Genomic DNA, 17,471 nt, shown 5'->3' on the forward strand with positions numbered 1-17,471 from the left:
CGGAGGAAAGGGGACAGTGCTCCTTGCCACTACCTTGCACTTCTCAATGGACCCATCCTGGCTTCTTGCATTTAGACCAATAAAGTTGCAACAATACTAAACACTGGTTATGTAAGCTAAAAAGCAAGCACATGCATGCCGCATGATGTATGTTGTAAATGCCATGTAACATGTAACTCTGCTCACGCATACCACAGTCGTGTTCAGTGAAAGTGCGTTTCGCGACAGCTTCCACGATAATGCATAGAGGATGGTTCACTGTAACACTTTGCTGCTATCTGCTCTTTCAAAATTTTCACGTGGTGCAGGATGTGGGCGGCCTTTGAGGTCACCAGCACAGAGCTAGCCGCAATTTGCGGGTGAAGTCAACGCTAGCAGATGACCACACTTGCTATCAACCATTCGTTTTGGAAGCAGACAGTGCCAAACTGCTTGAACTGCCAGAACTGGTGATGCGCGCTCGTGGCTCCAACACATAACACTGAAATAATGCAGCAAGTGCAGGCACATAAAACTGATATTTTTACAACCAACCGGTTCTTTGCTGCATTGAAAGGTGCCTTCTTGGATTTCAACAAAGACTATGTTGGAGGCAAACAAGACGAATGAAATATAATGGGCCCCTGCCCGCATCGCCATGCATAACAGGCTTAATTTAATGGTAATTTAAATGAATTGGTTCCAAGAGAATAAAGTATGAATAGAACTGGCTTGGATATGCTCGGATACTGTTCCTTATTGTTTCCACTTTCGATAATGGCACAGTCTTCATTGCCATCGAGATAGACTATAAGAAAGAGTGTGTGAGCCAAAGCATCGCTTTCAAATTGGAGCAGCTCCACCGTCTGCCACAATTTAGAGGCCGCCGTCAGTGGCGCAGGGCAGATGGAAACATGCGGGTGGGGGTGCAGCCAGAAGCGCTTGCTTTCTTTCGTTTCTTTCCTTGGGTTCCCTCTCTTGCCATTTCCGACCATCAAAGCCCAGGGAAACACTGGGAACCCATGGAAACTGGTCTTGCCTTGCGCAGCGAGTGTGTTATGCACAATCGTAGAATGAATGACAGCCACGAAGCACACTCTGGCATCGGTGACATCGGGTAGCGCGGGCACGCAAAAGAATTACTCCGGCTTAAATACAATTAATATTACCACTTGCAAACAGAACGTAGGGCAGCGGCAAAGCTGGCAATTTATAAAGCTGGATTTTTTGCAGAAAAAAAATTTTTTTGACTTCACGGATTTTTGGATAGTTAGATTATTCGTATTAAATTTTGGATCCTACAGAGGCCGTAAAATTGGTCGGTGACTGCTGTAGTCTATTGCTGGTAGCTCCCAGGCAGCGCCATAACTTCGCGGCACCCGTATGCACAGTAGCACATGCAGTTGTTTTAACACATCTTTTTTAACCACAAATTTCATTTCTCTAGCAACATGCCTAACAAACTTCCTCACAACTGTGCACTGGCAAATAGAGGTTTCTGACACTACTGGTGGTAGCTGCTCGGTGCTTAGTGGCTGATAGAATATGGCAGGACATAAAGCCTGTACCTGCAGCAGTTTGCCCTATTCCTGTGGTCCAAACATAACACCAATGCCCAAGAGAGTGTATCAAAGAGGGTGGCTGGGCACACTCCACAGGTACACAGCCTGTGGAGTGCAAGTGGTAAATTTTTGCACAGAAGTAGGAAACAATTATGCCGTCATTCAGTGCTGGTTACATTGGCACAGCAGCAGGCAACGAATATCAAACTTGGAAACATTTCTCTAAGGCCACACTCGTTCGTATAACCATTCTGAGTCGAAATTATTCGACCAAATATTATCCAAATGCCATTTCCGATCCCCGAATTCATGCATCTTCAATGAAATGCACTCCCACTAACTTCAAGGTAGCTCGGCACAGACATCGCATTGTTATGCGGCTTTAACACCCTGAAGCTGCATATGGGCTATGACAAACATCATAGTCAGGGGGAAGGGGGTTCGAATTAATTTGACCACCTGGTGTTTCTAACATGCATTCATATCACACCACCCATTGCTGTTTTCAACTTTTTCCTCCATCGAGATGAGGCCACTGCAGGCAGAATTTGACCTCACTATTTTGGGCTCACCAGCCAAACATAAAAGCCGCAAGGCCAACACAGTTGGTCTTAAGAGAGGCCCTTCGAGCATCTCGAACAAGCTTCATTTCGTGATGAGATACGAGTTGTAACAAAAATTTGAAGTACGCCCAATCACAAAGTGAGGGAGAATTAAAGTAATGGCAGCTAAGGGTTCTGTATAATATGCAAGTGCGAAAGCATACAAAAAATCAAGCAGGGCATCTCACCGTAGCCTGTTCCTTGCCAGCCACTGCTTTCCACGCACATACATAGACTTGAGCCAAAGCTTGTACATGAGCACTGAAAAAAAAATATTTCATCAGATACCCCTACTACAAGGGTGCTGCACAGTGCTAGTCTGTTCACACATATCCATGTTCAATAATGCTTAATAAGTCACGTCACGAGATTTTGGAGTCTTGCACACCGATAATCTGAAGAAATTTCAAGGGCCCACTATACTTTCAATACGCATTCAAGCCATATACAGACCAAGCAGTATTTTCAGACCTTTTTGTTAGGGTCCCTTCCAATTTAGAAATGCTAACAAAGGAGTCATTTCCATTTACTGTTTCTATAGAAATAACAGCAGAAAACAAACTTTAGGTTGGAGTAAACTACTAGCTTCACTGTATGGCCGTCCTCAACGAAGCCCAGCTGCATGGTGTCAGGTGGCAAGCTCCTGACCAATCACGCGTTGCTTTCTTATGCACAGGAGTAAACAGGGTTCCCAGAGTCGACTATTTTCTTACAAACTGGCTATTTGCGGGGGCCCCCTTGGCTACAAAAACTTGAACGTCGACATGTTTTGGCTAATTTCAAACCAATTTCGAGCACTTTTTATAGAAACACATTCCATGATCTCACTGCGCAGTCTTTCTGCTAATGGCTTCTGTGCCCACGGCGAATCTGTCATCACAGTACACCAGATAAAATAGTATATAAAACCAACAAATTCATTCTAAATAACTCATTTTTCACTGGTACTCTCAACGAGATATGATCTGTAGTCAGGCTTTAAATATCAAATAATACTCCTCGCTGCTGTGTTTCTTTAATGCACAATATTTTTCTTTTGCAAGTGTGTGTAGGTATCCCACGCTGGCCTACAAATTACTGCTACTGATGGCCTTAAATTCAGCATTAAGTGAGGATTCAAAGTTTACCATTCGGATCTCAGTGGAACTGCCTGCATTAGCAATGTGAAACGAGACACCGACTTGTTGTCAGAGTTGTCTTCTGCTTTTTCAGTGTGCAAGTGGAGAAAATCACATTAGCTGGTGACTGGTGGCACATGCCGGCACAATACATCTCTATGGTGCTTTGAAATACACGGTGTAATTTGGCTAACAGTAAGTTTTCCTTTCTTGAACCTGGCCTTGGCATATACAAAAGCGCAAAAAAAAGAGAAAAAGGGAAAGACAATACGGAACAAAACACCACCTTTAAATGCTCTAATCGCATAGCAAAATCAGCATAAAATGAGCTAACGCAGAATTTTAAGCCTCTTACTCGAAGACTGAAAAATCAACCTATACTTATTGCCCTCAATCATTATCGTATTTACATGATTGTAAGTTAATCTGAATGTAAGTCGACCCCCCTTCATCGCATTTCTTAAAAAAACTTCGAGGTCGTTTACGCTGTGTATATAATAATAGAACGCAATAGCAATATATCCTGCTGTCTCCGCTTATCACCAGCTGCTATCGGCTGCCGCGCGCGGGAGCGCCCGTGGACGCCTTCCAAACCGAAAATGCATTAGTCACTTAACTACTTGTCCTCACTTGCGCCGTCGTCCTCACTAGCGCTGCCCTCATGATCGCTGCTGCGGTCCCACAGCTCGTCATTCAAACGTCGTCGCGCAGCGAAACCTCGCACTTCGCAAACAGTCACATCACGAAATCGTGTAGAAAAGCTGAAAATTTTGCCTCACTGCAGCTGCCACACCGGTTTCACCCGTTGCGAACGTCGAACATGGGGCCGGGCACGCAGTTCGTTTCTCCAGCGTAAAGAATGACAGCCATCTTGAATGTAGCCGTGAACGAGCACCAGTCGCTTACCGGACCCGGAGCAGAAATGAAGAAGCACGGCCTCATTGAAAACTTGTGAAACGCGGCCGGCAGTAGTCAAATGCGTCAAAGCCAAACAGAAACTGTGCGTGAGCGGCGTCGGCTCTTCCGCCGGCTACCGACACTCCCCGGCACCGCTGCCGTTCCGAGTGGCGGTGTCGCCGCGATTGGAACAGCGGCCCTTCCATCAACTAACAACGCTCCCTAGAGCACCGAGTGCGCGATTGAAAGTAAAAAGAAAGTGTAGTAAGCGAGTGCATTATCGAGGCGCCACCGCTTTTCAGCGGCCGCATGTCTGTGGAGTGGGCTGGTGCCGGTTTGCTACTTCCCGATAGCCACCTTCGGCCGCCATGCGCGGGGAGGGGATACTGGATCTGCGCGCTGACATAGCAGCTGCTCAAGGCCAGCATCAAGAACGATGCGATGGAGCCGCGCAGCGAACATGCAAAGACGCTGTAGCATGCCTAATATCTCGTTTGTCTCGCCTTTATCTATGGTGCAATGCTTCGGTTTCGATCCTAAGTCGACTGCCCCAATTCGGATTTTCAAAGTTTGAAATATACGTCGACTTCCAATCGTGTAGATACGGTAACTTATTTACTCTGTCATGAGGAGATGCAAATTGTCTGACCAAATATCATTCTAAAAAGCTTTCAGGCCTATTGAGCAGAACATAAATGCATTACCTTACTTGCAGCTGCCTCGACATTTGCTTTCGCTTACAATTTCTTTTGAGCACTGCAAATCTTTTCAACTTTAAATTAACATAATTCTCTATTACTCTTCTTTCCGAAAGAAATAAACTACACTAGCTTTTAGCTCTTGGTGCATTTTCGTGGCACTTTAATATTTCTGGCAACTTTTCACAATTCGGTTGCAGGTTGCATACCTTTTGGCTAATTTAAAGTTTTTCTGGAGACTAAATATTCTCCATGGCAACCCTGGTAGAAAGCAGAGAATTCCAATTCCAATCATAAAACCAGACAAAACAAGAAGGAGCAATATGTTGCAGTCTTTCACAGCAGGTTATCGCATTGAATATCCCATACTCTCAACTTCTCGCTTCATTTATTTATTTGTTTATTAGTAAGCTGCATCGCCCCGCAGGGCATTACAGCAGGGGGGTACAGACTTCATTTATAGGTATAAAGCAATTATTGCAGTGCATGGAAAAATGCTTCGTTAGATGTAATACATACAATGCTCGATGGCAAACTGTTCCAGTCCCGAACAGTTCTAACAAAAAAAGAATAACGCAAGACGTCACCCTTGCAAGAAAATTCTCTGACCTTCAAGCAGTGGTCCAGTCGCTTTGATATATAATGAGGTGCCTGGATATATTGTTCGCGGTTTATGCCAGTTTTTGAATAATAAATCTCATGGAAAAATTTCAATCTGATGTACCTTCTACGGTCCTTCAACTCTTGCCAGTTAAGTTTTCGTTTGCTTTCCGTCATACTAACTTGCCAATTATAATTACCAAGAACAAATCTAACTGCCCTATTCTGAATTTTCTCTAATTTTCCTACACACTCAGATGTGTGTGGGTCCCAGCAAACACATCCATATTCAAGTATGGAGCGTACATAACTGAAATACAGCTGTGTTTTTAAGTTACTTGGTAAATGGCTAAAATTCCGCCGTAGAAAACCCAAACGTGACGCTGCCTTATTCGCAATATAATTAATGTGCTTATTCCATCGTATGTCCGATGTAAAAAAGACGCCTAGATATTTAAATGTCTTGCTTATGTTGAGAGTAAGATCATTAATTCTATACCTATACGGATGATTAGCACGTTTTCTTGTGAAGGTGACGTGAACAGTTTTGTTTATATTTAAGGACATGTCCCAACGTACACACCAGTCTGCCACAGTATCTAAATCAGTTTGCAGGATTTGTGAATCAGAAGTGGAATTTACTACTCTGTAAACAACACAATCATCGGCAAACATCCTGAATGAAGACTGTATGCCAACTGAAATATCATTAATATACAGAAAAACAAAAGTGGTCCCAATACTGAGCCTTGGGGAACTCCCGACGTAACTGGTGCATACTGCGAAGAAATACCGTCCAGAACAACAGCCTGCCTTCGTAACGACAGATATTCTGCAATCCACGCAATTACTTTACAATCCAGGTTATACGCTTTCAATTTGGAGAGAAGAAGACTGTGCGCGACAACATCAAATGCCTTGCGGAAATCCAAGAAAACGCAGTCCACAATTTGTTGCTTATCGATTGCCGATGCCAAATCATGAACGAACTCCACCAGCTGCGTACTGCAGGAAAATCTACGCCTGAAACCATGTTGACTAGTGCATAAGAGATTGTGTTTGGTGAGATGGGCCATAACGCAACTATATATTACATGCTCCATAATTTTACAGGTTATGCTGGTTAAGGAAACGGGTCTGTAGTTCTGAACGGAGTTTCGCATACCACTCTTATGTATGGGCACGGCACGCGCTACCTTCCAATCAGCAGGCAAGTCGGTTTCATTAAGAGACTTCTGGAACAGCCGGGTGAAATACAGACATAATGTATCCGCACAATTCCTTAAAATTGCGGCAGGAATGTCATCAGGGCCACAAGCCTTAGCCTGATTCAAATCCTTCAATAATATACGCACACCGTCAAAACAAAAAGTAACTTCCGGCATGCAATCTATTTCAAGAGGTAATGCAAAACAGACAGAACGTGAACTAGGTGGCAAAAACACAGATGAAAAATAACGGCTAAACATTTCAACTTTAGCCTCATCATCATGAATGATTAACTCATCATTTTTCAGAGCAGGTACTGAGCTGTCATCCTTACCATTACGCTTCACATATCTCCAAAATTCTTTGGTATCTCTGACAAGTTTTTCTCCTAAATTCAAAAAATGCAAGTCTTTAGCGATGTGAGACTTCTGTCTGAATTCATTTTTTATTGTTTTCAGCAAGGCCAAACACTCTAGCGATTTAGACAACTTGTATCTCCGATACATTCGTCGCTGTCTGCGAACAAGGGCACGTAACTCGGTGTTAAACCAGGGTTTATCTCGAGCTCTCTTACTTGATATTACGCTTAATGGAATAAAAGCTTCACGTAATTCGAACAATTTCTGTTTGAATGTATTCCATAGCTGTTCGATATTTAAGTTATCCGCGAGTTCATCAAAAGTTGGAAAGAACGAATCGAAAGCAGCGCTAATCGCCTCGTAGTTGGCCCTGCTGTAGACATAAATCTTTCGCCTAGGTGGTTTTGCAGCCTTCACGTAGTGAACTAATAAATCTGCTAGAATAATATTGTGGTCGCTCAAACCAGGCAACACTTGTACATTGCATACAACATCAGGCACGTTACACAGCAAGAGGTCGAGTACGTGACCAGTTCCGTCCGTTCGTGATGGCTCATGCACATACTGACAAAAGGTGCTGGAATCGAAAATGTCAAAAAAAGTTGAGTATAGATTCCCTCGAGCTATATCTCTTGGTTCGTCAGCTGACCAGTCAATGTCCGGAAGGTTAAAGTCCCCCCCTAAAACAAGGCATTCAGTGTTAATGGTTTCAAGAAAATGAGATAAGCCAACTAGCGGCTTTACAGAAGGACCAGGAGGCCTATAAAATGACCCAAGAACCATTGCTTTCCCGTTCGGCAGTCGTACTTTGCAAACAACCAATTCAGTTTCACTATCACAGAATTCCATTTGAGCGCACGGGACACTTTTATGGACCAAAATAAACACTCCTCCGCCACGTGCACAACGGTCGCGACGAAAACACTCGTACGTGTCAGGAAATATTTCAGCGCTTGAGATGGTCGGATCGAGCCACGATTCTGTTCCCAAAACAAAGGTCGGTTGGATGGTACGAAGAAGAAAGTGAAAGTCATCAACTTTATTTTTTATACTGCGGCAATTGATTGACAAAATGCTGACCGGGCACATCGCAGAATGAACAGTGGTTTGTCATTGTTCCCGTACGGTGCCGGCTTTACTGTCCCATTGGAAACGCCTACTACCCAAATGAAGCGTATCATATTTCAGAACTGCTTTCACGCCTTTTTCGCCATTTTGTTTGGCATAATCCCATAATTTCTTTCTCTTATCACGGAGAGTACGGGAAAAGTCTTCAGATATAGCAACACTGGATCCCTTGAGCTTGAATGTATTTGCAAGCACAGCCTGGCGGTCTTTAAAGGAATTAAAGCGCACAATGATAGGCCGATTTTTTCCTTGGGAGAATTTACCCAGCCTATGAGCACGTTCAATAGACACGGAAGACAATTCCAGCTTCTCAGTGCACTGACTTATGATGAGCTCCTCAGACTTGGCTGCCATCTCACTGTCATCAGAATCAGTTAAGCCGTAAAAAATCAAATCATTACGCCTTCCACGATTGTCCAAATCGTCTATTTTTGCAATCATGCTTGTCAGAACTTCATGATCTTTTCGTTGTTGATCTTCAACGTTGGCTAGAGCTGTTTCAATTGCGTCAATTTTTCCTGACTTAGTTTCCAATACAACAAGCCGGGCTTTTACGTCAGTTACGTCCGCGGTAAGCTGCGATAACTTGGAAAGAATTGTGGTTTGACCATTCAACAGCTCTTGAAATTGTTCAGCTGTTGTCTTTGCGGTGACAATAACTCGCATCTGTAGCCATTTGGCCAATAAGAGAGGTTTTATTACAGAGAAAGCTGCAGCAGACTGGTTACAAAAATACAGAGGCCGACAACGCATTATGAATTCGCACAATGAAGAACCAGATCGTCCCCCTTTTTGCTATGTTAGGAGGTTACAAGTCATTTATAGCTCTCAGACAGGTATCACCAATACAACCATTGCAGTGTTGCAGGGACTCGCAGTATTTACGGTGGCGACAAAATTTTGATTATTTAAAAGGCCTGTGTGCAATCTATGAACCACGTTTGTGTGGTTCCTTCGGAATGCTTTTGATTGGGTACAGCATGAAATTCTTTTGAGTAAACTGAACACTTACGGGACACGCGGAATAGCTCTAAACCTGCTGAAAAGTTACTTGAATAACAAGATACAATACATTAAACGGCATAGTTTTGTTTCGAATCGTTTGTGCATTACCCAAGGGGTTCCGCAGGGGTCCATATTGGGTCCACATTTGTTTTTATTGTATATAAACGACGTCTGTACCATACCTGATTCTCCAGATTTGGTTATGTATGCTGACAATACAAATATTTTTTTTCACATCCCGTACTCTGTCAGAATTATCGTGAACACTTATTTGGTAAAATATATGCTTGGATTCAGGTGACTAAGTTTAACTTAAATTTGTCAAAAACCAGGTACATAATTTTCAAACCTATTAATGTCCCTTGTTCATTGCACAGTTAACCTAACATACGCCAAGACAAAACTGCAACAGGTAACAACTCAGAAGTTCCTTGGTGTCTGGTTTGACGAACATTTATTATGCAACACACATACTTCAAAACTTCTCACTGACTTTAGTAAAACTGTTGGTTGTCTTGACCGGATCAGCAATCTTTTGCCCCGTTTTCCTAAAAGTGTCCATATGCTACGCACTATTTTTTCCAAATTGTTCTATTGTGCAGTGGTCTGGGGCACTACAACAATAAGTAATTTTCATTAGTTATTGCTTTTGCTAAAGAATGCATTGCGAGTTATAGAGGGTTACCATGGTATACCCAGAAAACCTACCAACATCACCACTCTAAGATGAGCATAATTTACTTAAAGCAAACGATATTTACATATTTCGCCTGTTACAGTACATCTATTGTAATCGTTTGTGTTCCATTGCTCCAAACCACCCTCCTTCTAAATACCCGCTTTGGCAACACAGAAACTTGGTCCTTAAAACAGGGACAAATTACGGCAAACAAAAGCTCGATTACCTGATTTGAGTCGTTTTCAATAACCCATCTTTAAGTGTCATGTTTGATCTCCCCAAGAACACATTTAAAAAGATATCAAAAGGTTACTAATCAGCACTGACTCAATATAATTTCAGTTTTTACTTAGCGTAGCATCTCTTATTTTTGTGTCATGCTCTTTGTGTGTGTGTGTGTTTTTTTAGTGACCTCATGCCATGTTTATACACTGCATTTAATTTTATTTATAGTGCACTGTCTTTGCGTCAAAAGTAATTTTTAACGGTGATACTGTCGTTGATGCAATGTAATTTGTCCATTATCATACTATGTTAATATTTGCTATTTCTGTGTTGCTCACTCCTATATAGGCTGTTTTGGGGAATTGTGACCTCGTCAGGCTTTACCGCCTTTTGTCGCACTTCCCTCTTGAATTTTTGAGGGAAAATAATCCTTAACTTCAATCTTTATGCAGTGAATAGTGCCCCAAAGTAGCATACGCAGCAAGCTGAAGTGCAGCTTCAATTCCGCTTGGTGAAATACTGAGTGTACAAGCACTGAAACTAGGCAAACTGGGCCATCTGTGTGCATTTATAACTTAGCTGGAAAAGGACAGCAGTTTTCACAGAAAACAAAAGGGGACAAAAATGAAAATTCCATTAAGCGATAGCGATGCAACAAGAATGTGAAACAAGCACCTACTATTCCCTTGCACAATATTGTGCACGGGAGCCCTGCGCAAATCAGCATACGACCGAACAGAGAATGTGTACTTGTTCTCGGTAGTGTGTTCCCAGACAGTTTGCACTGCTGTAAAGTAAATTTTGGGTTTAAGGTTCCGAAGTGACATATGGGCTATGAGCAACACAATGTAGTGAAACGCTCTAAATTTAGACCCCCTGGGGTTCGTTAACGTGTGCTGACACCGCGCATCATGCAGGTATTTTTGTGTTTTGTTTCCATGCAAATACAACCACCATGAGCACAATTGAACCTGCGACCTTGGGATCAGCAGCCAAACAATAAATAAGCCATTGAGTCAACGCGGCCAGTCTTCTCTTCCTTAGTGCATTATGATTTTGCTTTGCTATACAAAATGGAACATCTAAGAATATTACCTATTCACTGCAGCATGCGTACTTTTCCACAATCATTGATATAACAGTCCGAAATGCTACTATCAAGCTTTATGACGCTATTTATTGAGCTATACTCTTTATACATTAAGCATAACGTTGTCAAAACTAGTGCTCTTGTTTGCGCTGCCGACATCCACAATCGGTATGTAGTGCATTATTTGTGGTGAGCAAAAAATAAATGCTTTGCCTCCTGGCCTATTACACGATTCATTAGTCATGTGCTTCATTAAATGCACTCTTATTGCTAACAACATGCTGTTGCTTTCTCGTGCCTTAGATCCCTCAGCCACAAAGCAAACACGGAGTAACATGCCTCCCTTTGTTTTTTCAGGCGGACTACTAATATACGTTTCACAGTGTTGCAACCGATTTATGAAATGGCGTATAACTTGCCAAAATGGTCTTGTGATTACATGACACGATAGGTGCCACTGTCAAGAAGAAATATGTAGTTTTTTACAGTGACACTATATTCTCTCTTGTAATCACCTGACTGTTTACAGAGCTGGCTCGGCATGCGCAGCTTGTTTCCTTGATCACTTTACTCAAGTAAACCTCCAGGTGCTAGTCGGCACCCTTCTCATCCAGTGTTTCTGCACTATACCTCAGCTAAAGCAGTGTAGCGCCCTCTCTTGGGTGGCACCGGGAACCCGGATAGAGCGCGCCACAGGGCGATGAAAATAAAGATGGCACCTGGCCGTGGCTCATCAGCCACGGCTTGCAGCTCTGTTCTGGTGTCGGTTCGCAGCAGCGATCTTGTTCCTTCCCTCCTGAGGCTTTAAGCCTATAACTGGTGACCTAGGACGAGCAGTGACCGATCCCGCAGCATCCACCGCACAGGACTGACATCCGCAGGATGTCTCATCACTGCAGGTTCGCCTCCCACCTTTCAGGCCCCAGTGCCCACAAGTTGGTTCCACCAGATCGAGGCGCAATTTTGCCTTTCCCGCATCAGCTCAGAGACGACGCGCTACTACAATGTCGCTTCGAGCCTTCCTCCTGATGTTACCGGCGAGCTCTCTGACGTTCTTTCCGCCCCATCGGTGCTACACCATATCAGCCCAAGAAAACCTAGGTGCTGGAAAGATTTAGCCGTCGTACCGCACCCGCCTTCAGCAGCTCCTTACGAAGGAAGACCTTGGCGACAGGCGCCCTTCCCAGCTTCTTCGCCAGATGCGACAGCTTCGCAGGGAGCGCGATATAACCATCCACTCAGTTTTGCTTCGAGCTTTTCCTCCAACGCCTTCGGGACCTCGTACGATCGTTTTTGGGCAGCTTCCGTTCGGCCCGCTTGGGGAGCGGTCCTCCCGTTTTTAGCCTCCAGGCGGACGTGGGATGGAAAGGTGTTTTATGATCACTTTGGGGCTTACGAGCGAGGCGAATGGTCCCAGCATTGAGATTGGCGCGCCCGGCAGTGCCTGTAGTCTAATCGCGCGTGGCGGTAGAGGCATTTATGCTTGTAGCAAAACACGCAGATATCTTTCAGTAAAAATTGCCCGGATTAATTGCGGCGTACTCGAGACATCCGTTGCGTCAACGTTTTTTTTCTTTGCTGCGGGATTTTTGTTGAAGGTGCAGCCGTGGTCGGCTGTTATATTGCATTGATCTTGATGCGGCCAACTCCAACGCCCGCGACCCTATTCGTGACAAAGGTTTACAACTTCGCAGGAGAGCCTGATAATCTGGAGCGGTGCTGTCGGAAACGATATGCGGATTATTTCTATCCAAGAGACCGAAAAACGCGTCACATCGCGATCGCGTACTCCTGCTCATTCGATCGCTATGTTTTCACAACGGTCGACGATTTACTAGAATAACAGAATGCTGCCCCCTGCAAGTTGCGCAGTACCCCCACGATTTCAGAACAACGACGCGATTCTGCTTGCGAATTATCAGTCAGGTCAGGACACAGTATAGGCTGCTAACAACCGTCCGTAATTTTAACCGGGATAATCACGTTTTTCAAATTGTTAAGATTACGTACCTAAAATTTTTCTCAGTTATATAAAATTTCACACTGCAGTGTTCTTTTAATTACGGACAGAGAAACAAATAATTTTACTTGCAGCCTTGCCTAAGCATTTGCATAGTGTAGTCACTTTAATATGTAAACAACCTCCTCCCCAGCTACCTACAGTCAGCCGACTGTTGATGCAAAAGACACGTTTATCTACTCAATATAAATGTTGTGTGTGTGTGTGTGGGTGTGCTTGTGGGCGTGCATGTGTGCGTGTGCTTATACGTGTGTGTGTGTGTGTGCGTGTGTGTGCGTGCGTGTGTGTCTGTGTGTGCGTGTGTGTGTGTGTGTTACTGTGTGTGTGCGTGTGTGTCAAAACTGTACATGCATTAAAAAATTGACATTTTACCACACTGCAGTCAAATAGAATTGAAAATGCACACGAGAAATTATGACTTTCCGACTATTTGGAACAGGTAAAACCAGTTGTAATTTAAAGAGTTCTGTGTTTTACAGGACGGTGACAACGCAACAATAGTGACTTATTTTTTCTTCTCTTTTTCAGTCCATTATTAAAGGCAAAATAGAAATAGCACAGTGTTGCTGCAAAGTGGCTTAGACGTGCGTCCCTTGGTTACAGTGCAAGGCTTTTTTCTGCGCAGTGACAGAGGGCCATCAGGTAGTCCTTTAGCGTTCCTTCATAAGTTCATATTGCCATTGCACAAGTCAGAATACAGCGTTGAAAACAAGTATGGGAAATTCTGCTGAAGGCTATGTCATTGTTGCCAAGTACAAAATAAGCTGGCATATATTCTGTGCAACTCCAAAGCATTCTCAGTTGTCGCTGGGATTGCAAAGCAAAGTGGGTGCTTTTATATTGCATAAAAGTCTACACAAGCATTTCTCATTACTATACAGATGAGATATAGGAGCCAGTAAACTGGACTACAGGTAGAGGCAATGCGAGAACCAATTAGTATGGTTTACACGCAACGACTCCTGGCTTAGACTGGGAAAGAATGCTTTGTATAGTCAGGGAAACAGGATACGATCACCATATAACCTGATTATCTCGAGCAAACACCAACATCTCAACAAGAATTTGTATAATTGGATTTTTATTATGAGAGCTATGATGTCGCACAATAAAATGAATTAAAAAGTAAGCCATTTAAGTATGTGACAGGCATATATGCAAATGTTATCAGATAGAATTTTAAAGAAACGTTTAAGAGTTATTTTTACTCATTAGTAAAATGTACACTAACAGAATGTAATGGTGACCAGATCCCAATCTAGACAGCAAAATCAGCATTGCTAACTTTTAACTGATGTGTATACCCCTCATCTAGTCTTGGCTTTTAGTGTGCTATTAGTTGTTGACAATAAACATCTTCAGCAATATATACCTACTTCATTACCAGTCTATATTTCAAAGAAGTTAACCGGCGCACCAATAGGCATCAGAAATTTTGAAAAGACGAATTTGAAGTTAGGCCGAAGAACGCCGAAAAAAAAACAGAAAACCAGTGATGGCTTTTGTCTTTACTGGTGTATCTTTGCTGCAACTTGAAGTTGACGGCTTTTGTGTTTAAGATGAACCAACGGCCCTGTTAACACTATTCTGAATATGTAACAGTCACATGAATAAACACGCATTCCTAGCATTCTCACTGAGGCATGTTATGAGAAGCCACGCTATGAAGCTGGTGTGTTGCTTAGCTGAAGAGACGATAAGAGAGAAGCAGCACGGAAAATCTGACACAGATAGGCACACTAATGCATGCTTAGCTGACTACACCTAGCTTATGCACGGTGTGCAAGTTAGCGTAAATGCAGCTGTATACCGTCCGACAAAACTATTGTGTAAATCTACCCCAATATTACTCGAAATACATTGTGAGGAAAGTTTTTACAGCTAAGACGGCATTGTATTAGTATTCCGAGCAGAGCAAGCAACTGATCACTTCATTAGAATAATATTTAATATACCTAAACAGTACTAAGTGGCAATACTTGAGTGGCGAGTTGTGACACGATGTGTCAAGTAGGAACTTGATGAATTTGTAATTTACTAATAAGAAGTAATCAACCCTTAGCATCCAAGCACATACATACAGCTGCAAAGGAAAGCTTTGTAGCTCTTCTTTGTGGCCGTATGGCTGCACATGGGCGAATAATAACGAGTAATTACTCTCTTAATACAAATATTCTCTGCCTTGAGGGAATTACTTTAATAAGTGGATGAGCATCCTCATTTACTGCGTGGATTTCTGCAGTGACCAGCTCAAAGGATAAAAGGTTAGGCTTGTCAGGTGGAGGGACATTCCATCCTGTAGTGGCAAAAACAAAAATCAATCTTGAAATGCAGTGGCATGAGCTAACTGAGGCACACTGTACTTGTGCGGCTAGTGCAGAAGAAACCATGAGTCAGAACAGATTACCTGGTTATGTGACAATAAAAAGCTTAAAAAACTGCAGTTTCTGCACGACATGAAGAAATTTGAAGATTCACGTTTAGTGCTGTGACACTGGAGATTCAACAATAGTCAGAAAATAAAACAGTGGCTAGGGTCTGACTCATTCTAGGATTTAAGTTAAGTTAGGTTTGTGCCATGGGCCATTAGAACACCCAAGGTGATGCCACACAGGGGATCTGAACACAAATAACTTGGAAGACGGCGATGCTAAGAATATGTTATAGCGCAAACAACCTATGTTGTGGGTGGGAGTATAAGGATTATGAAGTGAGACCATGCCACATTGCGAACCATGTGAATGGCTGAGTGTTTGATCCAGTACACAGTGAATGTACCTTTCTCGGTAAGGCCTTATAAGTAGGCGAAAAGTGGTTTTGCTGAAAATAAAAAAATATCAGTGCATTCTTAGTAACATTAGCAAACATCGCATTCTAGAGCATGAAAAATGTTGTATTGGAGAACTAAAACACGGGTATTTATGGCAAGATGGCAGACCCCATATAGCCATCAGTGAAGGCATGTAACAAAACACTGAAGGGAAAGTCATAATGTAGGTAATAAAAAGGTGAGGCCCAAGGGCGATGCCTTGCGGGACGTTCAAGATCAAAGGAAAAGGCAGGATGCATAAGAATGGCCAAGAGAAATCTGCCGACAGCTGGCTGTTTAAGCTTGGATCCAGCTTAGTGCTATTGGATACAAGTTAAAGCACGACAAAAAGCCATAGATAAATAACCGAATAGCATGCTTTCTCAAAGCCAAGAAAAAGCATCAAGGGGGATATTGCAGTCAAGGTTCATGTAAGAAACAAGAGCAAGTTGGCTATTGCAGAAATGTTTTCTAAAAGCTTGCCAATCTGTAATAATCTTAACGGGACAAAACAATCTACCACGGCAAGAGTACAAAATGTGTTTGGTGATTTGCAGCACATGGTAATAATATAAATAGGGCTATAGGTGCTGGGTAATGATAGGTAAGAAACATAGAGGGGCCAAGCTATGATGAGGCAGGAAGCTATCTGCATAGTATGCACCATATATGCGTACACTGTGCTTCCTGTCCTCTTGATGCTTGCTGCAAATTTCACAAACCTTGACACGAGTGTACTGTGGGGTGAACAGGAGGTAAGTTGGTATGTCGAAACTGCGCTAAGGAACGAGGACAACAGAGCAAGAATTGGTGCCATGTGCAGTGGGGTTGTTTTCCGCCGTCTTTTTTCCTAACACATATTTACCAGCTCCACAGGACTCATTTCGTTGTATGTTGTTTAAAGTGGTGTCAAGTAATACCACTTTCTATTCAACCAATAAACTGCAGCGGCATACAACCCATTCTTCTAATCATCATCATAATTTGCAAGATAAATGTACTTCTTTAGTCACATAGTCAAATTAACACAAATAATCGATCGTGTCATCATCAGAAATAAAAATTAATCATAATTGCTTACATACAGCCATTCCTCATTAGTACAGGCCTCATGATATGGACTCAAACTATCGACAATGTTTCTGGGAAAAAAAAATTTTCAGTGCACTTTGTTAACATGGAAACTTGCTGATCAGTGGACAGAGTGAAAATTCACACGGCCCATTTTCGCATGTGTTCTCCTCCCATTAAAGTGCAGAGAGGAAAGTCTAACAACTTTTGATTTGAGCAGATAATCAAACGCTGCCTGCACCATATACTTTTCTTGCAAACTGGAATTGCTATCACAATGCTTGCCCCACTGTCTGCACAGAATTTTACGCTAACCTGTGAACTGCCAGGCACATCGACTTCTCCAGCTCACGCAGTTTCTCTTTGCCAAAGCACTTCTTTTTCTAGTTAAAAATCACTGTCGGGGCTCGGCAACTCACA

General features: G+C 42.8%; 1 protein-coding gene across 1 annotated transcript in view; it reads right to left on the minus strand.

The window, feature by feature from the left end:
• LOC144103903 (condensin-2 complex subunit G2-like) overlaps nt 1–17,471 on the minus strand; it is a 151,344-nt gene that overhangs the window by 83,084 nt on the left and 50,789 nt on the right. Inside the window, exon 7 of the mRNA XM_077636619.1 lies at nt 2,332–2,404. Within this exon, the coding sequence (XP_077492745.1) occupies nt 2,332–2,404 (73 nt within the window). The remainder of the gene's footprint in view (nt 1–2,331; nt 2,405–17,471) is intronic.

The sequence above is a fragment of the Amblyomma americanum genome, chromosome 1, assembly GCF_052857255.1.
Source record: "Amblyomma americanum isolate KBUSLIRL-KWMA chromosome 1, ASM5285725v1, whole genome shotgun sequence".
Lineage (NCBI taxonomy): Eukaryota > Metazoa > Arthropoda > Arachnida > Ixodida > Ixodidae > Amblyomma > Amblyomma americanum.